At 41.7% G+C, this 25716-nt stretch overlaps 1 protein-coding gene across 1 annotated transcript; it reads left to right on the top strand.

The window, feature by feature from the left end:
* The first annotated feature begins 1074 nt into the window (after positions 1 to 1074).
* On the top strand, positions 1075 to 20803 carry LOC117512438 (uncharacterized methyltransferase YdaC-like). The gene is made up of 4 exons (XM_034172512.1): positions 1075 to 1180; positions 8170 to 8426; positions 16080 to 16260; positions 20517 to 20803. The coding sequence occupies exons 1-4, from the start codon at positions 1087 to 1089 to the stop codon at positions 20717 to 20719; spliced, it is 735 nt and encodes a 244-aa protein (XP_034028403.1). The 5' UTR covers positions 1075 to 1086; the 3' UTR covers positions 20720 to 20803.
* Positions 20804 to 25716: the final 4913 nt, after the last annotated feature.

The raw sequence follows: 25716 nt of genomic DNA, 5'->3' as shown, positions 1-25716 counted from the left end.
ACAGCACTAATGAAGGACACCGAAGCCAAAACGAAACAAGAAATCTGGAATTACGTTGACTTTTGGAGACATCCTTTAACTCTCACCCAGCTTCGTTTCTGTAGTTGGCACTTCGTCAGAATTTTCAAACTTGAAAAATGTGAACAAATCCCGACTACAACCTCAATTCGTCCGTATTCTGTTTTGCTTTCTGTCTTGACAGTTCGTCATCGTTTGCTTAGTTCTCGTACCATCAGCGTTCCATTTGATTGTCGTCCAACTTTGTCCAACCTCCCAAGTCCGACGTCTTGCACGAACATTGTCGACAATTGAACGGATCAATAGCTAAAGATCAGACGAGCTGAACGTGACTCGTCCATGTGTGGGATGAAAAGCAACGTTTTCATACAGAAACAATAGCGGCAAGAACTTTTGATCAACTACTTTAACTGTTCGCATGCATGTTGTTGCAGTGAAGACAGACCTGTTGTCAAGACAACCTGATCGCAGCTGCAAAGTGTCAAGGTCGCCGTTCACTTCGTTTTTCTTTTGTTAGTTTCTGTTTCGTTTCAGCCTTTTATGAGGTCTCTACTCGCAGGCTTTTCAGTGATCGGAGAAGTGCCGGCTCATTCGTCTACTTTTTCTTGACGATTTGTGGCTTTGTGACTTTTTTCTTCGTTCAGCTAACGCCGTGTGCCGTGTGACCACGCCCTTACTAATGGCAGTAATGAAGAATGGCCTGACTGATTCAAACTGATCGAAAGTCAGTAATTCAAATCACCATTCGTTATAACCAAGATGAGCATCTCTTAACATCCAATGTGCAAATCAATAACCACAAGAACACATAAGGAGTTTGTCAACTCAACACAGAAAACTAAAGGCACCTTGACACTTGCACAAATTTGAGTCAGTGACTGAAACAATTTTATGTATTTTAGATCTATTCTATTAACCTTTTTTTGTTGTTGTTTATTTATTTTATCCAGAGGACCACAATGGAAGTAAGTTTTATGCTTTATTGTGCGGTCCTCGGCAATGGTTGTTTTATGGATTTTATGCACACGCACTTTCATTGCCAAATAAGCATACAAAGGGAGTGGTAAGATGGCTGCCCACGGCTTCACTGTTCTTTCCTGTCGAACAGCGCACCGACACCGCCGCCGTCACAACAAACGTCGTCTGCTCGACGGAGAGACAGGTATTTAAGAAGACTTAACCTACACTGTTTGGTCGGAACAGAATGGGGAGCTTGTCTGGCAGTAGTTACTGAACTGAACAGTGTGTAGTGGGTAAAAAAAAAAAAAAAAAAAAGCAGGTTCGTGGAGTGTGTAAACAAAGTGTCAGAACTTCGTATCTCGCAAAACTTCAGAGTTCGCCGCTCTGCGACATCTCAGTAACATTGAGTCACATCGCAACGTAAAACTCTAGTAAATATATGATCTGGGTTTATAGACGTTGTTGTAGCTCAGGTTTCTCCGTTATTTTTTTTTTTCTCCGTTATTAGGACGACTGGCGATGACGTCACGCTTTGGGCGGGGCACACATCGGTAGGCAGAAAGCTCTTATGCAGCCACTGACTGCGTAATAGAGGTGGGCGATACCGGGAATTTTGGTATTGATCCGATACCAGGTAAATACAGGCCCAGTATCGCCGATATCAATACTGATACCGATACTTTTTCATATTTAAGCTTCATAGATCCAAAGGATCCAAAAGACCTAGGATAGAATTTCACCAAACATTGTACGTGACAACAAAATACTTTATTATCACAATCAACAGTTTTGTTTAAAAAATATCACTCAACACAACTTAAAACAAAATCTCCTGAGGTAGAGGGCTGACAAACCACAATACAAGGGTGCGCTGCTCCGTGTTGTGTGACAGCGCAGTGCTGCTCTTACAGACAGAGAGTAGACTTTGATGAATCTGCATGCGCAGCAGTCAGTGCGTGAGGGAGAGAAAAAAGCTTGAGTATCGATCTTTTTACACAAGGATCGTTCAGTATCAATACCAGCATTGGTATCGATATTATCAATATTAGGATCGATCCGCCCACCTCTAGTGCGTAATATTTGAAGATGTCACCGTTCAAAACGTGCACTCGGTGATCCATCACACGCTGACAGATCAGCGCTGTGCATAAAAAGCACATCGCGTCCAGATGGATGACAGTCTGAAAGATTTTCACTTTGCAGCATTGAGCCTCAAAAATTGGATGTGGTTTGGTTCAGAATTGTGTCCAGTACAGGTGGTAGATGGAATCACATGAGCTCACCCTGTGTTCAGACTCATCCCATTATTAAAAACAAACGTCTCCGTCTGTATTTTTTTCTTTGGTTTTCTCTGTGCAGCTCCACATTTAGGCAGTAAACTGTGACTGAAATTATTATGAGGGCTGCAAACTAACAACCATCTGATTTCGGTTCATTTTGAAATCAAGCACAGTTTAACATGCGCAAAAGAGCGATTTTGCAGACAAACAGATGAACACAAAGTGTAAAGTTGGACTCAGTGGTGTCAAAATGACTGTAAGTCTCGGAAGAAATAAAACCAGTGAGAAGAAATACAAGAATTGACTGTCCAGGAACCCAGGGTTCGGTTCTCGCTGGTCTGGTGGCTTTCAGGTTGTTAAAATGTATAAATGTATGAATACAAATACACGGGCTGATTTTCTGTTTGTGGATCTTTTTTTGTGGGGGGGGAGTCATGTGATCCACACAGGTGTATATAATCAGTGTGCGGGTGTATATAATTAAAGCGGCCGCCTTGTGGTGTTTTTTTTTTTTGGTCACAGAGAACCTTTGGCTCGTTGTTTTTCTGCATCATTTTTTCAACCTTGCACACACGCAGAACTTCATTTAAGGACTGTAACATAGGTGAACTGCAGCCTGATGCACGATGCGCACACCGGCCGGACTCTGCGGGAGTGTCTTTTTTGGACCGCTTTTAAAAAGATCCTCAACTTCAAAGCACGTCCTGTTGCTGCACTCAGCCCACAGAGACGGAACCAGACAGCAGAAAAAGCTCAGACAGACATCAACATCTGCAGCAGCAGGTTGATAACAGCGATCCCTCACGTGACGACTGATAAAATAATTGTACGCCTCCAAAAACTTGAAATCCTTCATGGTCGTCGTCTCCATGATTTAATTCCTCACAATATCGCTTTCAATCTTCAGGATCAATTTCAATCTCAATTTTCAATTTATTTTCATTTATATAGTGCCAAATCACAACAGAGTTGCCTCAAGGTGCTTCACACAGGTAAGGTTGAACCTTACTAACCCCCAGAGCAACAGTGGTAAGGAAAAACTCCCTCTGAGGAAGAAACCTCAAGCAGACCAGACTCAAAGGGGTGACCCTCTGCTTGGGCCATGCTACAGGCATAAATTACAGAACAATTCACAGAACAATTCACGGACAAATATACAAGAAATGCTGTTAGTGCACAGGACAGGAGGGTTGCCAACACAAATACAACTCCCATCTCTGGATGGAGCTGCACCTTAAAATCAAGAGTTGACACGTAATCTGAAGCCATCTTCCCGTGCATTTTCTCAGTGCATCTGCTTGGAGTCTGGCGTTTTCTGCCTACCATCTGTGTGCACGTGTGGGAAAGGCGGAAGTAAATAGCAACAGTGATCCCTTCTACAGATAGATATCCAATGACATCACGGATTTCCCACAATTCCGCAGTCCGCCATGTTGCGAGTCAACTTTCTTTGTCACTGGTCTCAATATAATAGATCAGTGACATCGCCATGATAATGTTGATGTCAAAGCCGGATAAAAATAGCAAGAAGGAAAAACCAATATATCGTGACACATTGAATCCAATTTGCAAAGCGAGGTATTTACACAAAATTGCTGAAATTACCAATAACGACCCGTACACGATTAGAAAAGAAGAACGGCACTCGGATGAGGAAGCACTCCCAGCCATTACCTTCCCAGATCTTGTCTACTATTTGGTATACGGTGTGAGTGCGTACACGTAAGAGGATATGAAAACCTACAATTGTTGTGTACATGCAGACAAAGAAGATTCTGGCTGCTGCCGGCAGAACAACACGCTGGGATTTACGCTGCACCCACAGTTGTTGCACTGATCCACATAGCAGTAGAAGCAGAAGCAGCACTGGCATTTTTATTATTACTGAGCCAATATCACCCGAGCATTTGAATAATTCACCAACATCTGAGTGCTAAAAGTCATGCTGAAACGATGTGGTGTTCTGCAGCCTGCGCAAAAGCATCACTGCATTACGCATCACCAGTTAGTACAGGACGGATCAAACCATCTTCCTCGGTCCTGTGCGCACTGGTCGCAAAAAGTCCTGGCACTGTCGAGAAGGCTTGCAAGAAAATAAATGTGACAATTTTCAAGCGCTTACCGTGATAAAATGCCAGAACAGAACCCAGTGTACATCCATGAGAAGCCTACTTTTTAGACCTCCATGTGCCGTCTGCCCGTGTCGCAGGTACAGTCGACACGCGATGGTCGCCAAAAAAACACCTTTGGGCTATGACCTCAGCTCAGATGACACCACCCGCTGAATTTAAGCAGCATATTAAATAAATGCCGATGATTTTATTACGTTCTTGGTGGACGTAATGAGAGTGAGTGCATGTGTGTATGTACAGTGAGGGGAAAAAAAAGTATTTGAACACCCTGCGATTTTGCAAGTTCTCCCACTTAGAAATCATGGAAGGGTCTGAAATTTTCATCTTAGGTGCATCTCCACTGTGAGAGACATAATCAAAAAAAAAAAATCTGGAAATCACAATGTATGATTTTTTTTAATAATTTATTTGCATGTTACTGCTGCAAATAAGTATTTCAACACTTGCCAGTCAGCAAAAATTCTGGCCCTCAAAGACCTGTTAGTCCGCCTCTAAAAAGTCCACCTCCACTCCACTTATTATTCCAAATTAGAAGCACCTATTTGAGGTTGTTAGCTGCATAACGACACCTGTCCACCCCACACAATCAGTAAGACTCCAACTACTAACCTGGCTAAGACCAAAGAGCTGTCCAAAGACACCAGAGACAAAATTGAAGACCTCCACAAGGCTGGAAAGGGCTACGGGGCAATTGCCAAGCAGCTTGGTGAAAAAAGATTAACTGTTGGAGCAATTATTAGAAAATGGAAGAAGCTAAACATGACTGTCAATCTACCTCGGACTGGGGCTCCATGCAAGATCCCACCTCGTGGCGTATCAATGATCCTAAGAAAGCTGAGGAATCAGCCCAGAACTGCATGGGAGGAGCTGGTCAATGACCTGAAGAGAGCTGGCACCCCTGTTTCCAAGGTTACTGTGGGTAATACACTAAGACATCATGGTTTAAAATCATGCTTAAATCAGCACACGTCCAGGCCCATCTTAAGTTTGCCCATGACCATTTGGATGATCCAGAGGAGTCATGGGAGAACGTTATGTGGTCAGATGAGACCAAATAGAACTTTTGGTCTTAATTCTACTTGCCGTGTTTGGAGGAAGAAGAATGCTGAGTACCATCCCAAAAACACAGTCCCTACTGTGAAGCATGGGGGTGGAAGCATCATGCTTTGGGGGTGTTTTTCTGCACATGGGACAGGACGACCGCACTGTATTAAGGAGAGGATGACTGGGGCCATGTATTTCGAGATTTTGGGGAACAACCCCCTTCCCTCAGTTAGAGCATTGAAGATGGGTCGTGGATGGGTCTTCCAACATGACAATGACCCAAAGCACACAGCCAGGATAACCAAGGAGTGGCTCCATAAGAAGCATATCAAGGTTCTGGAGTGGCCTAGCCAGTCTCCAGACCTACATATATACTGTACCAAATATTAACATTGATTTTCACAGGTGATCAAATACTTATTTGCAGCAGTAACATACAGATAAATTATTAAAAAATCCTACATTGTGATTTCCGGATTTTTTTTTTTTTTTTTTTTTGATTATGTCTCAGTGGACATGCACCTAAGATGAAAATTTCAGATCCCTCCATGATTTCTAAGTGGGAGAACTTGCAAAATCGCAGGGTGTTCAAATACTTATTTTCCTCACTGTATGTGTGTGTGAGAGACAGAGCAAAAAAAGTTTTACTTCTTGCTCTGATGACCAGCAACAATATGTGGCTGGATTATCAGTATATTGTCACTTGGGACAATATGTGCCGGTATCTCTTTTGTTAACAAACTGAATCAGTGACCTGTAAAATTTGATTGACACACAACATGATGGCTCGTGCAAAAGGTCATGGGAAATGCACCGGAGCGGAAACCCATCTATTGCTGTGAGCTGCGATAGCTTCCTGTTCATGTCGTTCTGGGGGAAAGTTAAGTTTGTTCTTTAATGTCCTGCATATTGTCCTTTACAACACTGTTTGTCCTGTTTGTTCCAGATTAATATATATATATATATATATATATATATATATATATATATATATATATATATATATATATATATATATATGAGGTCTGTCCAAAAAGTAACGGACCTTTTTATTTTTTTCAAAACTATATGGATTTGAATCATGTGCGCTTGCATCAGCCAAGCTTGAACCTTCGTGCGCATGCGTGAGTTTTTTCACGCCTGTCGGTTGCGTCATTCGCCTGTGGGCAGGCATTGAGTGAGCACTGGTCCAGCCCCCTTGTCGGATTTTCATTGTCAGGGAAATGGCTGAGCAACTGCCGCTTTGCTCCATGAAATTTTTTTCAGAAACTGTGACAGACAGCCAGGTGGAAACCATTCGGAAAATTCAGATGGCTTTCGGTGAAGATTCTGTCGGCTTCACACAGATTAAGGACCATTACAACCGGATTAAAGACAGCCCACACTGGCGGAGAGCGCTCCTGCTCCGAGCGGCCATCGACAGGCTGAAACGACCAGATAATTTCCATAGTGAAGGCTGTGTTGATCTGGCATGTCGTGTGACTACCAGAGAAATCGCAGAAAATGTGGACATCAGCACTTTTGCGGCACATTCACTGTTACAGGAGATTTTGTAATGAAAGACGTGCGGAGGAATTCGCGCGTCGGGACGGAGCCGCTCATGGCGCACAACAAACACCTCCGTGTTGGAAACTATTCGGAAGATTCAGGCGGCTTTCAGTGGCTTTTCACTCGAGTGAGTATCCGAGAAATTGTGTAACAGCTGGGCATGCCACAACATGTCCTGTGAGACTTCCAACACGGAGGTCTTTAATCCGGTTGTAATGCTCCTTAATCTGTGTGATCCCCATAAGATCTTCACCGAAAGCCATCTGAATTTTCCAAATGGTTTCCACCTGGCTGTCTCTCACAGTTTCTGAAAAAATTTTGATGCAGTAAAGCGGCATTCGCTCAGCCAATTTCCTGACAATGAAAATCCGCCGAGGAGGCTGGACCACTCCTCCCACAAGGCCTGCTCACAGGCGAATGATGCAACCAACAGGCGTGAAAAAACTCACGCATGCGCACGAAGGTTCAAGCTTGGCTGATGCAAGCACACATGATTCAAATCCATATAGGTTTTGCAAAAAATAAAAAGGTCGGATTCTTTTCTAACAGACCTCGTACAATGAACTGAATTGAAAATTACTGTTGCCAACATGGAAAATGTCTGAGGTGAGTGTATTTATACTTACAGCCTCTCAAATAAGTAACAGTACTAATTACTGCATTTGTCCTTTGTAAAAATATAACACTGGCAGCTTCACTAATACATAAAAGATGAAAACACATCACATTTAAAAATAAATGATTTGTTAAAAGTAATTAAATAGCATTTGTAACATTGTCTCGACAGTCATGACTGAGGATGCCATAATTGTAGTTCTTTAGTTCTTGTGATGTCAAGTTGGATAAATCAGAGCAATGAATTTCTGCCCAAGTTTCCGAGTAAAAAAATCCAACTCAACCACATGCGGATTATTTTGTCCAAGTTGGGAGTTCGTAATTTCTGACTTTATGACATGTGTGAACATGACATAGGTGAGGGAAGCACGTAGCACCCTTCTCTTCCAGAAGTGGTGGTTAGATTTGGCAGTACAAAAGACACCTTCTTTTGATTTTGTGAATTACAACTCAAACATGTTTTTCAGTTATTATCTTAATAGGTTGGCTGGGTTAGACTAACGCATTTACTCAATCACTCACTCACCCACCAAATTGTATACACTTTCTTCTTTTGTCTTCTGTTTCCACAGTGATGTGGTTTGAAGCAATTGGGAAGCAGTTGGGTCACCCAACACGAACAGTTGCAGGGTGGTTTATCACAAAACTTCTCAAATTTCGCAACAGTGTCCTTGAGGAGAATGCTGTGCGGCTCTGCAGGATCCTGCCAGGGGATACGGTGTTGGAAGTGGGCCACGGCCCTGGTGTGGGTCTGCAGTCAGCAGCCAAGCTGCTCACAGGGCCCACAGGTCACCTCATTGGGGTGGATTATTCTCTGTACATGCACCAGGTGAGACATGAAATGTTCAATGAAGTTTATAGACTCTCTCACACTAAAAAAATGAAGGGAAAGTTTAACAACCCCAGGAAGTTTGTGCAAACAAGTCTTTTACAACAGACTTTCACCCTCACTTCTTGTTTAGAAATGACTGCCAAGGTATGTTGAAAACCCATCAAAGACTATCCAATCTCTTGTATTTCCAACTCTAAATATAGTGAAGCAAATTAGTATTTGATCCACTGTCGATTTCCCACCTACACCCCACCAAAAATCATAAAGTCATATTGTATGACTTTTAAATAATTCATTTACATTTCATTGCATGAAATAAGTATTTGATCACCTACCAATGAGCACGAATTCTGGCTCTCAGACCTGTTAGTTTTTCTATAAGAAGCCCTCCTATTCTGAATTCATTACCTGTATTAATTGCACCTGTTTGAACTCGTTACCTGTATAAAAGACACCTGTCCACACAATCACACTCCAACCTATCCACCATGGCCAAGACCAAAGAGCTGTCTAAGGACACCAAGGACAAATTGTAGACCTGCACAAGGCTGGGATAGGCTACAGGACAACAGGCAAGCAGCTTGGTGAGAAGGCAACAACTGTTGGCGTAATTATTAGAAAATGGAAGAAACACAAGATGAATGTCAATCGTTAACGGTCTGGGGCTCCATGCAAGACCTCGCCTCATGGTGTAAGGATGATTCTGAGAAAGCCCAGAACTACAAGGGAGGACCTGGTCAATGACCTGAAGACAGCTGGGACCACAGTCACAAAGATTAGATTTGTAACATACTACGCCATCATGGTTTATCCTGCAGGGCACATAATGCCCCCCTGCTCACGCCAGCACGTGTCCAGGCCATTTGAAGTTTGCCAGTGACTATCTGGGTGATCCAGAGGAGGCATGGGAGAAGGTCATGTGGTCAGATGAGACCAAAATAGAGCTTTTTGGTATCAACTCCACCCGCCGTGTTTGGAGGATGAGAACAACCCAAAGAACACCATCCCAACCATGAAGCACAGGGTGGAAACATCATTTTTGGGGATGCTTTTCTGCACAGGGGACAGGACGACTGCACCGTATTGAAGGGAGGATGAATGGGGTCATGTATTGTAAGATTTTGGCAAACGGCCTCCTTCCCTCAGTAAGAGCATTGAAGATGAGTCATGGCTGGGTCTTTCTGCTTGACAGTGACCCAAAACACACAGTCAAGGCACCTAAGGAGTGGCTCCGTAAGAATCATTTCAAGGTCCCTGAGTGGCCTAGCCAGTCTGCAGACCTGAACTCAATAGAAAATCTTTGGAGGGAGCTGAAACTAAGTGTTGTCCAACAACAGCCCAAAACCCAAAAGATCTGGATAAGATCTGTATGGAGGACTGGACCAAAATCCCTGCTGCAGTGTGTGCAACTAGAGCATGACACGGGAGTGGATTTTCACTCCCATCCCATCCCGCTCCCAGAAAAAAAATCCCGTCCCAATCCTGGACCGGAGTAAAAAAAAAAAAAATCCCATCCCGTCCCACTCCTGTAAAGATGACTCCCAATCCCATCCCGCTCCCACTCAAACTCAGTCCCACTCCCATCCCACTCCCGTTTGTCTTGTTTTTCCCCCCCTTGTGATTGGCAAGGGATCTATTTGCATTTCAGCTGTTTCTTTGCCCTGAATAGCCATGTTACACACAGAGAAGAGAAACTACAGTAAGGCCTACTGTAACAAGTTAGCCAACTTTCGTCATGGTTTCCCAACAACTTGCATCCTATCCAACATTTTGAACTGAAAGCACACCACATCGCGAAATTCAAAATCCTCTACCCACCATTTCCTCTGCCAGCTGATGAAAGAATAGCTTGTGGCCACGTAGTTTTATGTTTTGTTTCATGCAACCTTTTAGTAAATGACACTGGTTGCCCCTCAAAATATCAGATTGTACAATCACCACAAAAGGTGAACAATAGGCATCTGGTTTACTATGTGTGCATGTGAAAAAAGTTACTTAATGCCATTATATTACTGAACAAAATACAGTCTCAAATGTTTGCTACACCACATTGGCAATTAAGGAGTTGAGTCAACCAGACAGAGACAATTACCCAAATTAGAAATGTATGAAATACCAACCAAGAGTTTTAACGGTTTAAGGAGTTTTAAGTTTTAACATTATTCTACTGAAGAAGTCAAGTCAAGTTCATGTTGTCATTTTTTCATATATAAGTATTTAACAACGAACAGTATTTGTATTCACACAGAAAAACCACACCTCTTGTAATCACACACACAAAAAAACACTTTCAGTGTTTGAAGTGGAGGCTTGCTCAATGGCAATGGAATATCAGTCCAGAAGTCTCTCCAAGCATCACTCTGTGTGTGTGTGTGTGTGTGTGTGTGTGTGTGTGTGTGTGTGTGTGTGTGTGTGTGTGTGTGTGTGTGTGTGTGTGTGTGTGTGTGTGTGTGTGTATGAGTGGACAGGTGAAGTGGAGGCTTGCTCAGTGGCAATGGAATATCAGTCCAAAAGTCTCTCCAAGCATCACTCTGTGTGTGTGTGTGTGTGTGTGTGTGTGTGTGTGTGTGTGTGTGTGTGTGTGTGTGTGTGTGTGTGTGTGTGTGTGTGTGTGTGTGTGTGTGTGTGTGTGTGTGTGTGTGTGTGTGTGTGTGTGTGTGTGTGTGTGTGTGTGTGTGTGTGTGGACAGGTGAAGTGGAGGCTTGCTCAGTGGCAATGGAATATCGGTCCAAAAGTCTCTCCAAGCATCACTGTGTGTGTGTGTGTTTTAAATGTTGCTGTGAAGAAATAAAAGCAAATTAACATTTTCTGGGTCAAGGGAGGTACGCCTCTCCTCAGTCAGTCTCCCAGCGACACTGAATGAACGTTTAGAGGGAGTACTGGTTGCTGGGATTGCCAGCAGCTTCTTGGCAACTGGCACTAGCCCACCTAACATCTCCTGCCAGACAGCAAGAAGAGACTGACCGCGGGTGCTGATGTTCTGCAGCATGTACTGCAGCACCAAATCTCGGCCCGAAGCCAATTCCCCTTTGGCACAGTCCTCCCTCTCCTCCTCTTCTACACAACTTGCGAAGAAGTTGTGAACCTCTGTGGTCTCTGCACTCAGTGGTGTTGTCATGAGTTCTGCAAGGGTGTTGATGACCTCCTCATACTCCTGAGCGTTGAGAGTCTTTCTCAGGAAACTCCTCAGGGAAGGAGAGAGCGCTGTGGCTACCTTGTGGTACAGGTGGATTTTGAATTTCAAATCCACTGCCTGGGCTAACTTTCCTTTCAGCTATGGGGGTGGAGTGGATAAATACAATGGTGTTAATATTTGCAACATAAACATTATCAGGGCATACACATTCTCAAGCAGACAGGTATGTTGCAGTTTGTGATTTTTAAGATGCTTTCCTGGTTATAATGAGCACTCATTCTGTTTCCGATCTGCTCAGCAACCTGGAAACAATGCCTGAAATTAGTGATTTAGGCTGGGGATAGCCAGGCTGGGTTAAGCCCTGTTATTAGGTAGGACTAGGCTACCTGTGACTTGAATTACCTCCAACTACAGTAAAAACCAGCACTGTACTAATTTAAATATTACCTCTTTCACAATTGGGCTGTCCTCATCCTGGATCATTAGCCCCCTCAGCAGTGTTGTCTTGGTTGGCAGGACAAGGTGAAGGGTAGGCGAGTCATCCTTGGAGAGGTGCCTGGTGGCCTCATCAGATGGAGTAAGGAATTGGATGAGGTCCTCCAGAAGGTCAGAATCAATGTTGTGGAGGAAGCGGAGCTCTCTGCGTTGGAGGAGGATGTTGTGTAGCTTCCCAGACTTCAAAGCAGCATTAATGGACTGTAGCATCAGAAGTCGCGAGTTCCACCTGGTCTCGATTGCCTGCTTCAACGTCTGATCCAGCTCCTTCTGTAATCTGAAGAACATTTGAAGACAGTCCACAAGAAACATAAGGCTACAGTTATTGCAAATACCACCATCTGAAATAATGATTCAACAAAACAATATACAGTTGTGAAAAAAACCTAAATTGCAAGAATTCATTTTTTGAATATTATGTATTATTATTTATATTATTAATTACACTTTACCTATCTTTAAAAGAACCATAAGAGGCAAGCCAAGCATGACAGGATATCATCTGATCTTACCCTGCTTTTTTGAAGTACTACACAAGGATCTTGCACTCCTTCATCTGCTTGGTGACTTTGTGGTCCTCTTCCAGCTGGTCGAACGCATATTTGAGGACCAAATTTAAATTATGGCCGGCACAGGACAACCGGACATAATCCTTAAAAGCTGCAACCACATCGGACCCATTGTCTGTGACGAACATGTTGTTTGCGCTCTGGATGCCAAATTCCTATGATGGGTCAAAGAAAGGAGGGATGAGGGGAAAGAAAGACAAACACACACAAGTTTAGCAACTGATAGCCCTGACAACGTTATTAAAACATAATAATCATAATTTAATACTAGAATAGAATACTAATTTCACTTTCAAACCACATTGTTTAAAGCTTAATAGCACTTAATATAGCAAATAAAATATACCAAAGATGACAATACAATGTTACACATACAGCATGCTTTGCTGAGCATATATATGAACACAATATAATAGCAAGATATACCATAAGGATTTCTTCAATGATGGCTCGGATGTGGTCCCCAGACTTCACTCCTATCACTTCCTTCGTGGCTAGGATGCGGTTTGACATCTCCCAATTGTGGATGTAGTGCACATTGACCGTTATGTAATTTGTGTTGGTTCTCTCTTCTAACCACAGATCTGTGGTAATCGCATGGTCTCTGCTCTAAATATAGAATATAAACTGTATTTTATTGTCACTATTCACATGTACAATTTACACTATTCACATTAGTAGTAGTACTTTATTTGTCACTATACAAGTACAGTGAGATGTCATTTGGAAACAACCCACAGATGCCCACAAGAGTAAAGGTAAGTTAAACGATATAGCTACTGTATATCAATATTTAAAATATATAAAACTATAAAAATCCACAACAAAAATATAAAAATATACAATCAAGTAATGATTTGTGAAGATTAAGATAAATAATAAATAGGTGCAGGGTTCAAGTATTCACTGACCAAGTTAGCAGTGCATTAGAGGTAGATTAACACAGTACGGGACAGCCACACACACCCACACACAGAACAACTGCAAAGATGGCAGCATGGTGAATTCACAATGAGATTGAAACTTGAAAGCACTGACTTCACTGCAGACATTAAAGGGATATACTGTTCAAGCCTACGTACCTTTTTGAGCTCCTCCAGAATGATGGCCTTCACTTTTTCGTATTCAGCGTCTATGTGCCTGGAGACAGTCCTCGCTGAGGGCAGGAGGTCTGCTAAGATGGCACCTCCATGTGTAGATCCAATGTCAAGTAACTCCTGAGCCACCGACAGAAACCCTTGCCCCTCCACGATGGCAAAGGGGCGCAGGTCTTGGCTGGACATATGAGCTATTTTTTCAGTGATTCGGACCTTCGCGCCAGCAGGCAATTTTCGTTTAAGAAATGAAACCATTTTGGGCTGGGTGCATTCCTTTATATTACAGGTGTGTCTTTGAAGCCCACTTGTTCCCGACTCCGTGGAGTACTTAACACAGATCAGGCAGGTTCTGCACGCTGCATACACGGTTTCATTTCCGTCAACTTCGACACAATAAAATTTTTGCAGTACAGCTGACCTACCCCTTAGGTCTACGAGTCTTACAGCACTGTCTTTGTTTGTAACTTTCCGTTGTACGTTTTCTTTTTTTCCTTTCTCCATGATCTCGTCTGTGTGTGGCTGTGTGATATGTTAGCTTGGTTTTCGCAGAAAGAATTTGGTCTTGCGGGTGCTCTGTATTTAAGTTCCGGGAGTTGCTGGCGCGGAGCGGAAGTCAAAGCACTGTTGGATATGTAGTTCTTTTGACTGTTTAACTGAAAAACGACTGTAACAATGGACAGGTGTAATTTTGGTTGTTTTAAATAGATGAAAATCATCATCTATTTTTGGCATTCCCGTCCCATCCCAATCATGGGATTGATAAAATTTTGACTCCCATCCCGCGGGAATCCCGCGGGAATCACGTGACCCACGGGAATTCCCAAAAAATGTCATCCTCTAGTGCAAACTTGGTCGAGAACTACAGGAAACGTCTGACCTCTGTAGTTGCAAACAAAGGTTTCTATACTAAATATTAAGGTCTGTTTTTCTATTGTATCAAATACTTATTTCATGCAATAAAATGCAAATTCATTATTTAAAAATCATACAATGTGATTTTTTGATTTTTCTTTCTGTCTCTCACAGTTGAAGTGTACCTACAATAAACATTACAGCCCTCATTACAGGTGGGGAAAACTTGCAAAATCAATACTTATTTGCCTCACTGTATATGACCACTGTGTAGGCTGTGTAGAGTTCAAGCAGAGTCTCTGAAATCGTCCCAGTGTATTCTGGTGTTTGTCAGGGATGTGTTCTTACTGCTGTCTATTTAATACCTGCATGGAATGGGTGATGTGTAAGCTTGTGGAGTCCAGCAACTTGGGTGCCATTGTTGATGAGGAATGGTTCACTGACCTAGACCTTCTGGACAATGCTGATTTAAATGGATGCCCTGATTACAGCACTTGATAAGCTGAGTGGGTTTGTGGTTATCCTGGATCAAGTCTAAGAGCCAGAATTTCAGTTGAAAAGTAACTTATCTTGTAACATTCATATCTCTTTGAGCACGAACTTTGAGGTCAAACATATGTAGTCTTAAGAATGCTGAAGAGAAGTGTTTAGCAATGCTGACATTGTTGCAGGAGGACAAAGGTGCAGATCTTTAGGGTCCTGGTGCTTGCATGCTTACTGTATGGTTCTGAGACCTGAGCTCAAAACACTGACCTAAAATGATGATGAGATGTCTTTTGCACTGGGTCTCTCAAGAGGATCCTTGTTTTGTACTGCTGGGATGATTTTGTGTCTTAGACAGACTCAAATGAGGCATCCTGCTTGCATTTTGAGAGAATGTCTCCGATGACAGCCATGTGGCTTGTTTTCCTGAGCATGACGCACCTCATAGGTGTCTCAGTGTTGAGGATACCGGCAACTAGAAAAGGTTCCACAGATAACGTTTAAGCTTGCATTTATATAATGTGTCTTTAAAACTATTAATTAGGGGTATACATTGCAAAATGAAAAAGGCAATCGTGGATGAAAATATTTAATAAAATGTTGCACAGGCTTTGCCTACTCCTGACATCATCATGCAACTACAGTATTTTTCTCCATTGAGGGAGGTGATGGTATCAGGCTTGAAGTGGTGTGCTTGTGACGAAAAGGCTCTTAGAAAGTACAAAAGCGTTGCTTATGTGTATTTTTAAATCTGTCACATCCCACTGTCAGATGAAGAAACAAGTTCAAATCCTCAACATGTAGTTTGGTTTGACCTGTCGTGACACTGTATATACTGACAGCAGTGACATGTAACAAGCAGAGTTTGGTCAACAAAATGTTAAAATGTCAGAATGTTTGTTGGGTACAGTTGGGCACATTGGGGGCATTAACAAAATGGAAATCCTATGACTGGGAATGTAGATGGAGCAAACACGTTGGTAAATACTTTAGTCAATATGATGTTCTCTTCTTTAAGATGGCAAGTGAGCTTATGAAGGACCTTATTGCCAGTGGGAAAGTAACCCTGTATCACTGCGGTGTAACAGCAATGCCCATAGCAGACAACACAGTGGATAAAGTTTTTCACTGTAACTGCTACTACTTCTGGCCTGACCTCAAGAAGGGAACCACAGAGCTACACCGGGTGATGAAACCAGGTATGCAGTACAAGATTTACAGTAAGATGGACTACATGTCAAGACCATTTCTATTAGGCACAGTGTTGGGAAAATAAATTACACAATTACAATAATGTATTACTTTTTGCTGTAATGCAGTAATGTAAGGCATTACTAATAAATTTTCAATCATATACTTTTACATATTTCAGTAACACGCATTCTAACACACTTTTAACCTGAAAATAGCCTTGCTATGGAGTGCGGCTTTTCCGCATTGATTTCCTCAAAAGTCGCATTTAGAAATCATCTGTACACCCTGTTGACAAATAGATCAAAACTCTGATTGAATCCAATATGAATCAGACCAATAAAAATGTTTTTCATTAGTCAAACTTGATTCAAAAAAATGTGTGCGCCTTCTCACTTTCGCCTGCTAAATGCAGCGAGAAGCCTGTTTGCTGCTACTGTGTTTTTAAAAAATAGAGTAGCACACTGCTTCACTTTAAATATTCAATCCGTCTCTTTTAAATCATCAACAGTGTGCATCAGTTCCAAAAAGATTAAATGCGAGTGGAATGTTTGTTAATTTGTCAGTACTATCCTTTGGTGAATTGATGACAAAGGATGGGTATAACTTCAAAACCAGACTATTAAAGAGCAAAAAATGTGTCATGCTTTAGTCCTGTTTGGGTTCCTGTCTTATTCGTCCCCTTTTCCTTCCGTTTACCCGTCTTGACTTTGTTATTTTTATTTTTGCCACTTGACTAATTTGATTCTTGTTTGGTTCTGATTATTCGTGTCCACGAATTATTCTGTGTCCCTGGTTTTGGTTCTTTATTGTATTCATGGTTCACTCATGTATTGCATTTTTGGTTCATTGCATTCTCTAGTCTTGCTTCTTATTTATCTTCTCTGTCTTATTATTCTAGTTGTGTTCTGGTAGTCGTGAGTTTTACTTTCTGTAACAATTTTGTGTTCAGTCTTAGTTTAGCTTTTCACATTCTTTGCATTATGCTTTAGTCACAGGTCTTGCTTATTATTTATCTTCAGTGTTTTGTATCTGATTATGTTCCATTTGTGATTTATTGCATTCTCTGCTTATTAGTTATTTTGTATTGTCATCTTATCGGTCATTGCATTTATTTTTATACTTTATTCAGTGTCAGTTCTGTTCCAGTTTCATTTATTATTATTGATCTCCTAGTTCCCCACTTTATAGATTAACCACATTATTTGCTAGTTTTTCCCTCTTTTTGTTATGCTCACTTTAATTATTGTCTTAAGCACGTCACATTTTCCACCATTAATTTTCCAGTCACTTAGTTCTCTTGGTTCTGTCTGCATTGTGTTTTTTCTTCCTTCACTCTCTTGCACCTGTTCCTCATCTGTCAGCCACGCCACCCTTTTGTCCTCACATGCGTCTTGTTTTCCTGTCACCGCCTTCCCTATTTAAACTGCGTCTGTTCACTCCCTCGTTGCTCGTTTGTTGATTTTGATCACTTATCAGCACTCTGTCAGTCCTGTTTATGCCAAGCCGTGTTTTGACTCTGCTCTGTTTACCGAATCTTGTCTTTAGCCTCAGCTCTGAAAACCCAGTTTGCTCGTATACTGACCTTGCTTGTTTTTGACCACGTCCTCTGTGTCAGTTCTGTTTGGTACTTTTGCTCCGTGGACTGCCTTCCTGTATACTGAACCCCTGTCTGTATTAAAGACCATCCTTTTTACTCATACGTCCTACATTGTGAGCCTGCATTGCCTCAGTGAGGAAAATAAGTATTTGAACACCCTGTGATTTTGCAAGTTCTCCCACTTAGAAATCATGGAGGGGTCTGAAATTTTCATCTTAGGTGCATGTCCACTGTGAGAGACATAATCTAAAAAAAAAAAAATCCAGAAATCACAATGTATGATTTTTTTTTAATAATTTATTTGTATGTTACTGCTGCAAATAAGTATTTGAACACCTATCAACCAGGAAGAATTCTGGCTCACACAGACCTGTTAATTTTTTTAACAAGCCCTCTTATTCTGCACTCTTTACCTGTATTAATTGCACCAGTTTGAACTTGTTACCTGTATAAAAGACACCTGTTCACACACTCAATCAATCACACTCCAACCTGTCCACCTTAGCCAAGACCAAAGAGCTGTCTAAGGACACCAGGGACAAAACTGTAGACCTGCACAAGGCTGGGATGGACTACAGGACAACAGGCAAGTAGCTTGGTAGAAGACAACAACTGTTACGATTATTTATTAGAAAGTGGAAGAAACACAAGATGACTGTCAATCTCCCTCGGTCTGGAATTCCATGCAAGATCTCACTTTGTGGGGTAAGGATGATTCTGAGAAAGCTCAGAACTAGGGCCTGGTCAGTGACCTGAAGAGAGCTGGGACCACAGTCACAAAGATTATTTAAAATCCTGCAGGGCAGCAAGGTCCCCCTGCTCAAGCCAGCACATGTCTAGGCCCGTTTTGAAGTTCACCTGTGACCATCTGGATGATCCAGAGGAGTAATGGGAGAAGGTCATGTGGTCAGATGAGACCAGAATAGAGCTTTTTGGAATCAACTCCACTTACCACCATGTTTAGAGGATGAGAACAACCCCAAGAAAACCATCCCAACTGTGAAGCATGGGGGTGGAAACATCATACTCTGGGGGTGCTCTTCTGCAAAGGGGACAGGATGACTGCACCGTATTGAAGGGAGGATGGATGGGGTCATGTATTGCGAGATTTTGGCAAACAACCTCCTTCCCTCAGTAAGAGCATTGAAGATGGGTCATGGCTGGGTCTTCCAGCATGACAATGACCCCAAACACACAGCCAGGGCAATTAAGGAGGGGCTCCGTAAGAAGCATTTCAAGGTCCTGGATGGCCTGGCCAGTCTCCAGACCTGAACTCAATATAATAGAAAATCTTTGGACGGAGCTGAAACCCCAAACCTGAAAGATATGGAGAAGATCTGTATGGAGGAGTGGGCCAAACCTGGAGCAGTGTGTGCAAACCTGTTGAAAAATTACAGGAAACGTTTGACCTCTGTAATTGCAAACAAAGCCTACTGTACCAAATATTAACATTGATTTTCACAGGTGTTCAAATACTTATTTGCAGCAGTAACATACAAATAAATTATTAAAAAATCATACATTGTGATTCCCGGATTTTTTTTAGATTGTCTCTCACAGTAGTCATGCACCTAAGATGAAAATTTCAGACCCCTCCATGATTTCTAAGTGGGAGAACTTGCAAAATCGCAGGGTGTTCAAATCAAATACTTATTTTCCTCACTGTATGTATGTATGTATGTATGTGTGTGTGTGTATATATATATATATATATATATATATATATATATATATATATATATATATATATATATATGTGTGTGTGTGTGTATGTGTATATATGTTGCTTTATTTTATTTATTCTCTATTTTTGTTTTATTTTATTCTATGATTTGAAATAAATTGGTTGATTGAAGTTTTTTGCTTGTTTGTTTGTTTGTTTTTTTGTAAAATTGGGCTTAAATGACTGAGCTACAGTATATCTCTTAAGGCTGAGGGCTAATCCTCTAAGTGCACTTTATAATTCTTGACAAAGCATAAGTTATGTCAATCATGCCAGCAGGCCAGCTTTGTGCCATGAACGTCTTGAACTGAAAGAGAATAAAAGAATGGAAATAAAAGAAGATTGTGTATCTTAACATGTCGTTAGGCTATAGGTTACATTATAGTGATCTCTAGCTGTATTGTGTTTAATATGAATTGGCCTAGACTTTAAATATTCACACCATCTCTGTCAGAATTTTACCAGACTTTGGTCCTTTGGCATTCTAGTTGTGATTGTTACTTGCATTGCATCTTGAGTCTTCCCTGTGCCAATTATATTAATTATATTGTTGTTAGTAGCCTGAAGGGCTAACAGTCCTTCTGCTACACCACATCGCCCTCCCCTGGATGTATAATAAGCTGCAGTAAACTACATTTTAGCTTTTTAGAATGCAGAGTCCTACTTCTGCAGTTATTTTGTTGAAAGCAATTCAGACGTAATGCAGAAGCATGTAACCCATTACAATGCAGAGACAGTAATGTGTTTGCAAGTAACCATGCTGGCACCTATCTGTCTGGTAGCACTTACTTGTAGTTGAGAACTTGCTGTTTTTGGTCATACATCTGCAAAATGAAATGTAATAAATCTAGATCATGCCATATCTCCATTTATTAATTGTTAGTAATGTTTCTTTTCATCACAGGTCGCTCATTCCTTTGTTCCTCTTTTGATCATTTCAGGAGGTCTGATGGTGACCACAATCAGGCTGTCACACGTGTCTGTTTTAGCATCAAAGGGAGTGATGCCAGGGGAGAACTGGCGCCCAGAAGCCTACATGGCAGCTCTGACAGACTCTGGCTTCACTGATGTCAGAATGGAAAATGAACAACACAAATCTACCACCTTTCAAGTTATCTATGCCACTGCTTCAAAGACACTGTGACCTATAGGTACCCTGAAACCTGCTGAGAACTCTGTATGCTGCCATAAAATCAAACCAATAAAGAAATCCCAATTTTGTAATTAATCCTGCTTGTCATCATGATAACATCTAATGTTATGAAATGCTTTGAGAGGTATGTTGTCACTCTGCTGGAGAAGGAGGTGGCACCACAACTGGACACTTTTCAGTTTGCCTATAGAAAGAACAGGAGCACTGAAGATGCAGTTCTAAGCACGGTTCACTTTGTCTCCAAGCACCTTGAGAACACAAAGGCCTATGCCCATATTTTATTTGTTGATTTTAGCTCAGCTTTTAATACAGTGCAGATCTATCTACTTTTAGAGAAGCTTTTTAACATGGGTGTCAGTGCATTTTTAATCAAATGGTTTTACTCATTTTTAAATAACAGAACCCAGCGAGTAAAGGTGAATGGTACATTGTCAGAGGTCAGAAGCTGCAACACTGGTGTTCCACAGGGCTCTGTGGCATCGCCTGTACTTTTTGCACTTTATACTAATGATTGCAAAAATACACATGAAAACAATTACATTTTGAAATATGCAGATGACACGGCCATAGTGAGCCTTCTGCATAAGAACACTGACATCTCCTCATACCACAGTGAAATACAGCAGTTCACTCAGTGGTGTGAGAGGAACTGTCTGCTACTAAACACCAAGAAGACTCAGGAAATGGTGCTGGATCCAAGAAACATCTGCCAGCATGACCTTGTCACAATAAAGAACACCACCATCCAGCAGGTGTCTACCTACAAGTACCTGGGGATCCAGGTGGACAGCGCCCTCTGTTGGAAGCCTCATGTGGACTTTCTGTGCTCCCGCCTGCAGCAGAGGCTTTGAAGGCTGAGGCTGTATGGGGTGAGCACAAGCATTTTACTTGTTTTTTACTGAGCCATGGTGGAGAGTCTGCTCAGGTACGGGCTCATAGCCTGGTTTGGGAATATAACAGCTCAATCAAAAAACAAGTTAGCAAACATTCACAAGACAGCAATGAAAATTATTGGACTCAAACAATATCCCACAATTCAACACATTTATGAAGAAGCAGTGATGAGGCAGGCCAAGATCATCTCCACCGACCCAGATCACCTGCTGTTCCCTGAATATGTGCTGCTGCCATCAGGGAGGAGACTGAGAGTGCCTCAGTGCAGGAACAACAGGCTGAAACTCTCCTTTGTACCAGCCTCTATCAAACTCTTAAACACAAAGCACATTAGCACTTTACTCGCCCAAAAACTGTTTTTTTGTTGTTTTTTTAATGTTTGTGTTTGTGTTATTTGTCTTTGTCTTTGTCAATGTCTTTTAATGCAACTCTGTAGTACTTTGCCCAAGACAAATTGCCTCTTGGGGACAATAAAGTTTATTCAATCAATCAATTCACACATTAAGGTCTAACCTTACTAACCTGTAGACCAAGCACACAGGTGACAGTGGTAAGGAAAAACTCTCTCTGATGATTTGAAGAAGAAACCGCAAGCAGACCAGATTATGGTGTCAGATCAGTGTCAGAACTCACTCACATAAAAAATGCATTCAGGCATATTATACAACCCCACATCCAATGAAGTTGGGACGTTGTGTAAAATGTGAATAAAAACAATACAATGATTTGCAAATCCTCTTCAACCTATATTCAATTGAATCTGTATTGTGGTTTGCAATGATTTGATCCGAGTGGCAACATGTACAGAGAGAAGAGAATGGGGCCAAGGATTGAGCTTTGCAGAACACCACAAGCAAGCGAAGCACTCTAAGAGGACAGGTCACCCACCATTACAGAAAAACATCAATCAGAAAGATATGATGTGAGCCACTTCAGAACAGTGGCATCGAGTCCAACATGTTTTTTTAAACAGGACAGGAGGACTGAGTGGTCAACTGTATCACAGGCAGCAGTCAGATCCAACAGCACTAAAACCATGGGGTGCTTAGTGTCTACTGACAGTGCAATGTCATTATGAACTTTTAAAAGAACAGATTCAGTGCAGTGACTGGTTCTGAAGCCTGATTGAAATTTTTCAAAGACAATATTATTTTCTAAGAACAATTGTAACTGTATTAAAAACAACTTTTTCTAAAACCTTGGACAGAAAGGGCAAGTGAGAAACAGGTCTAAAATGCGATAAAATAGAGGGATCAAGCTGTGTTTTTTTTTTTTTTTTTGAAGTAGTGGATGAACCACATCGTGTTTAAAAGCAACCGGTACAGATCCAGTGGTGAGGCAAGAATTCATAAAACGCACTAAAAAGGGCCCCAGAAGATTAAAAACCTCTAAATAATTTAGTCGGGACAATATCAAAAGGGCAGTTTGTAGGTTTCAGTTGCTGCACCATTTTAGAGGGGGAAGAAAAAGAAAAGTTCAAATCGCTCAAACACAGCAGGAGGAACTAGAACAACAGCTTGGTCAGCACTATTGTTGCTGGCAAGTTTTCTTATTCTGTCAACTTTTTCAGTGGAGAAATGAAGAAAGTCTTCACAAGTACGAACTGAGGCTTCAGCCAGAACACGTGCATGGGTTAACAACTAAATTAATTGTGTTAAAAAGAGTTATGGGGAGATGACTGTTGCTCTGGATCACATTAGACAGATACTGACATTTTGCATCTCTCATCGCCTGTTGAAAGTCAGTGAGGCAGTCTTTCAGTATTTCCTGGAAAACCTGTAGTTTGTACTTCTAGTGTCTTTCAGCTTGTCGGCATTGCTGCCTGAGGGCATGGACAGTGTCATTAAACCAGGGATAAGATCTTGGTTTGGCTGATATTTGTCAGAAAGGAGCTATTGAGTCCAAAATCCCAGAACAAGTGGCGTGGAAGAAAGAATGCACTCAGGGCATGAAGGAGACTCCACACTATGAATGTCCATATTCTGAAAGTCTGAGAAGGCAGCAGCAAATTCTCCAACTGTTGAAGAGGTGAAGATGTAGCGTTGATGACACGTTGCAAGGTTTACAGGACATTAGTGGTGCTTCAACTTCAAAAATAATGAAGACGTGACCGGAGAAAGAAGTGAAAGTTCTTTTAAAATCAGCGGCAAGTTATCAGAAGAGCAACAAACATGAATGTTAAAATCTCCACAAATTCAAAGTTTATCATAAATAGGAGAAAATTCTGATTAAAAACTCTGAAAACTCGTGAATAAAATCCTTATTGTATTTAGGTGGGTGATACACAATCCCACATAATATAGGGCTGGTTAGTTCAATCACAAATAACTGTAGCTCAAAGGACCCATAGTTATTTGTGGAAAGACGATGGCATCTGAGGCTGTCCTTGACAACTTTGCGCGCTTTCTCTGAGGAACAAATTTGGGCTCTGAGATTTCACTCACATTTTCTGAGGTAGAAGTTTGATTTTATGTTTTGCACTCACTTTCTTGACTTATGTTCTAAACTCCCTTCTCTGTGAAGGAAGTTGATTTTGAGTTTTGGAAATCACTTTCTAGGAGGCAGAAGTCTGACTTGGTGTTTTTTGTTTTTTTTTGAACTCTCATGCAGAAGACACTTTGTGTTTAACCTCACCCACTTTGTGTTTAACCTCACCGATTTTGAAGGAGGATTCCTCAGTGCGACTCACTGTTGATGACCTGAAGATTCTTCATCTGACTTTAGTCACACTGTGCTGGAACTCACCTGTGCTTGATGAAGCGGTCATCTCTGTTGAATTCACATTGAGAAAAAGAGGATAGTATTCTGTTGACACTGATGTCCCTACTGATTCTATGTCTGACTCACCGGAGTCACTAAAACTGTTTACTCCATCCCCATGTCTGGGCTGACCTTTGAGGATCTCTTTGTCTGTCCTATTCCCCAACCGTAACACACATAGTGTATGTTTTTGGTTTTTTTTTATTTGCTTTTTTTTTTTTCATCTTTGTTTTTGCGTGGGGACAGTGGCAACACAATTTTGTGGTATAAATTATTGGTTGAGCTAATGGGATTATAAATGGAATAGTTTTGACTGTTGAATGCTTGGTCTCCAAAGTATAAAGGCATCCAATGTTGACATCCATTGGATTCTATGACATGTGCCACATGTTGCCCCGTAACGTGATAACTAAGCATGACACATGGTGCAAATTATAATATGAAAACAAGGAAACAAGGTTCCGGCATTTTTGTTTCGCCACGGAAGGGGGCGATTGGTTTGCTCAATCTAAGACATGCAAATTTCTGGATTGGCTTTCATGTTTCCTCCCTCCAGACAGCGTGACAGACCAGTGACAGAGTCATTAAACCCCTCTGCTTCCCTGTGTGCACAGCGGAGGAGAGCTGGGTGCTGAGGTTTTGACCAAGCTGTTCCTCCAGCTTGGTAAAAATCTAAATGGTAAATGGACTGCATTTTTATAGCACTTTTCCATCTGCATCAGACGCTCAAAGTGCACATCAATGCCTCACATTCACCCCAATGTGAGGCTGCTGCCATGCAAGGCGCCCACTGCACACCGGGAAGCAACTAGGGGATTAAGGACCTTAAAGCCCCTTTCACACCGGGCCCACTTCCAGTTGCTTCCTATTGCGTCAGGACGACGCAGGAATTTCTGCGTCAGATGCGTGCAGCAGGGGGCAGAGAGGAGGTGAGCACGCAGCCTGCAGGTTCTCTGCACAGAGGAATCAGAGTGCACAGTTTGGCTGCACTCTGAAAGGGCTATAAGGAAGACTTTGGGCCCCCACTGGGTCCATGTGTGGGGACTTTGGGATCCGAGACAGCAGGACGGTGACATACTTCCCCCTTTAGGGACAGAGGAAACCCAGGACCAATGGTACCACCCCTAAGTGCCCTTTTTGACAGAATAAAAGACAAATTTAAAATTACTACGAATTGGATTGGGATTACTCAAACTACTCAAATGATTAGCGAATCATTTGATGATTTCAGGGCACGCATGATAAGTGAAACTCATAGTGGTATGGGGCACGATATAGATGAATAAAGAACCTAACAGCAACCCCTTAAGGAAGCAATACACCATAACTGTATC

This window comes from Thalassophryne amazonica, chromosome 6, assembly GCF_902500255.1.
Source record: "Thalassophryne amazonica chromosome 6, fThaAma1.1, whole genome shotgun sequence".
Taxonomy (NCBI): domain Eukaryota; kingdom Metazoa; phylum Chordata; class Actinopteri; order Batrachoidiformes; family Batrachoididae; genus Thalassophryne; species Thalassophryne amazonica.
Note: the sequence above shows the minus strand (reverse complement) of the source record. Positions and strands in the feature narration are given on the sequence as shown.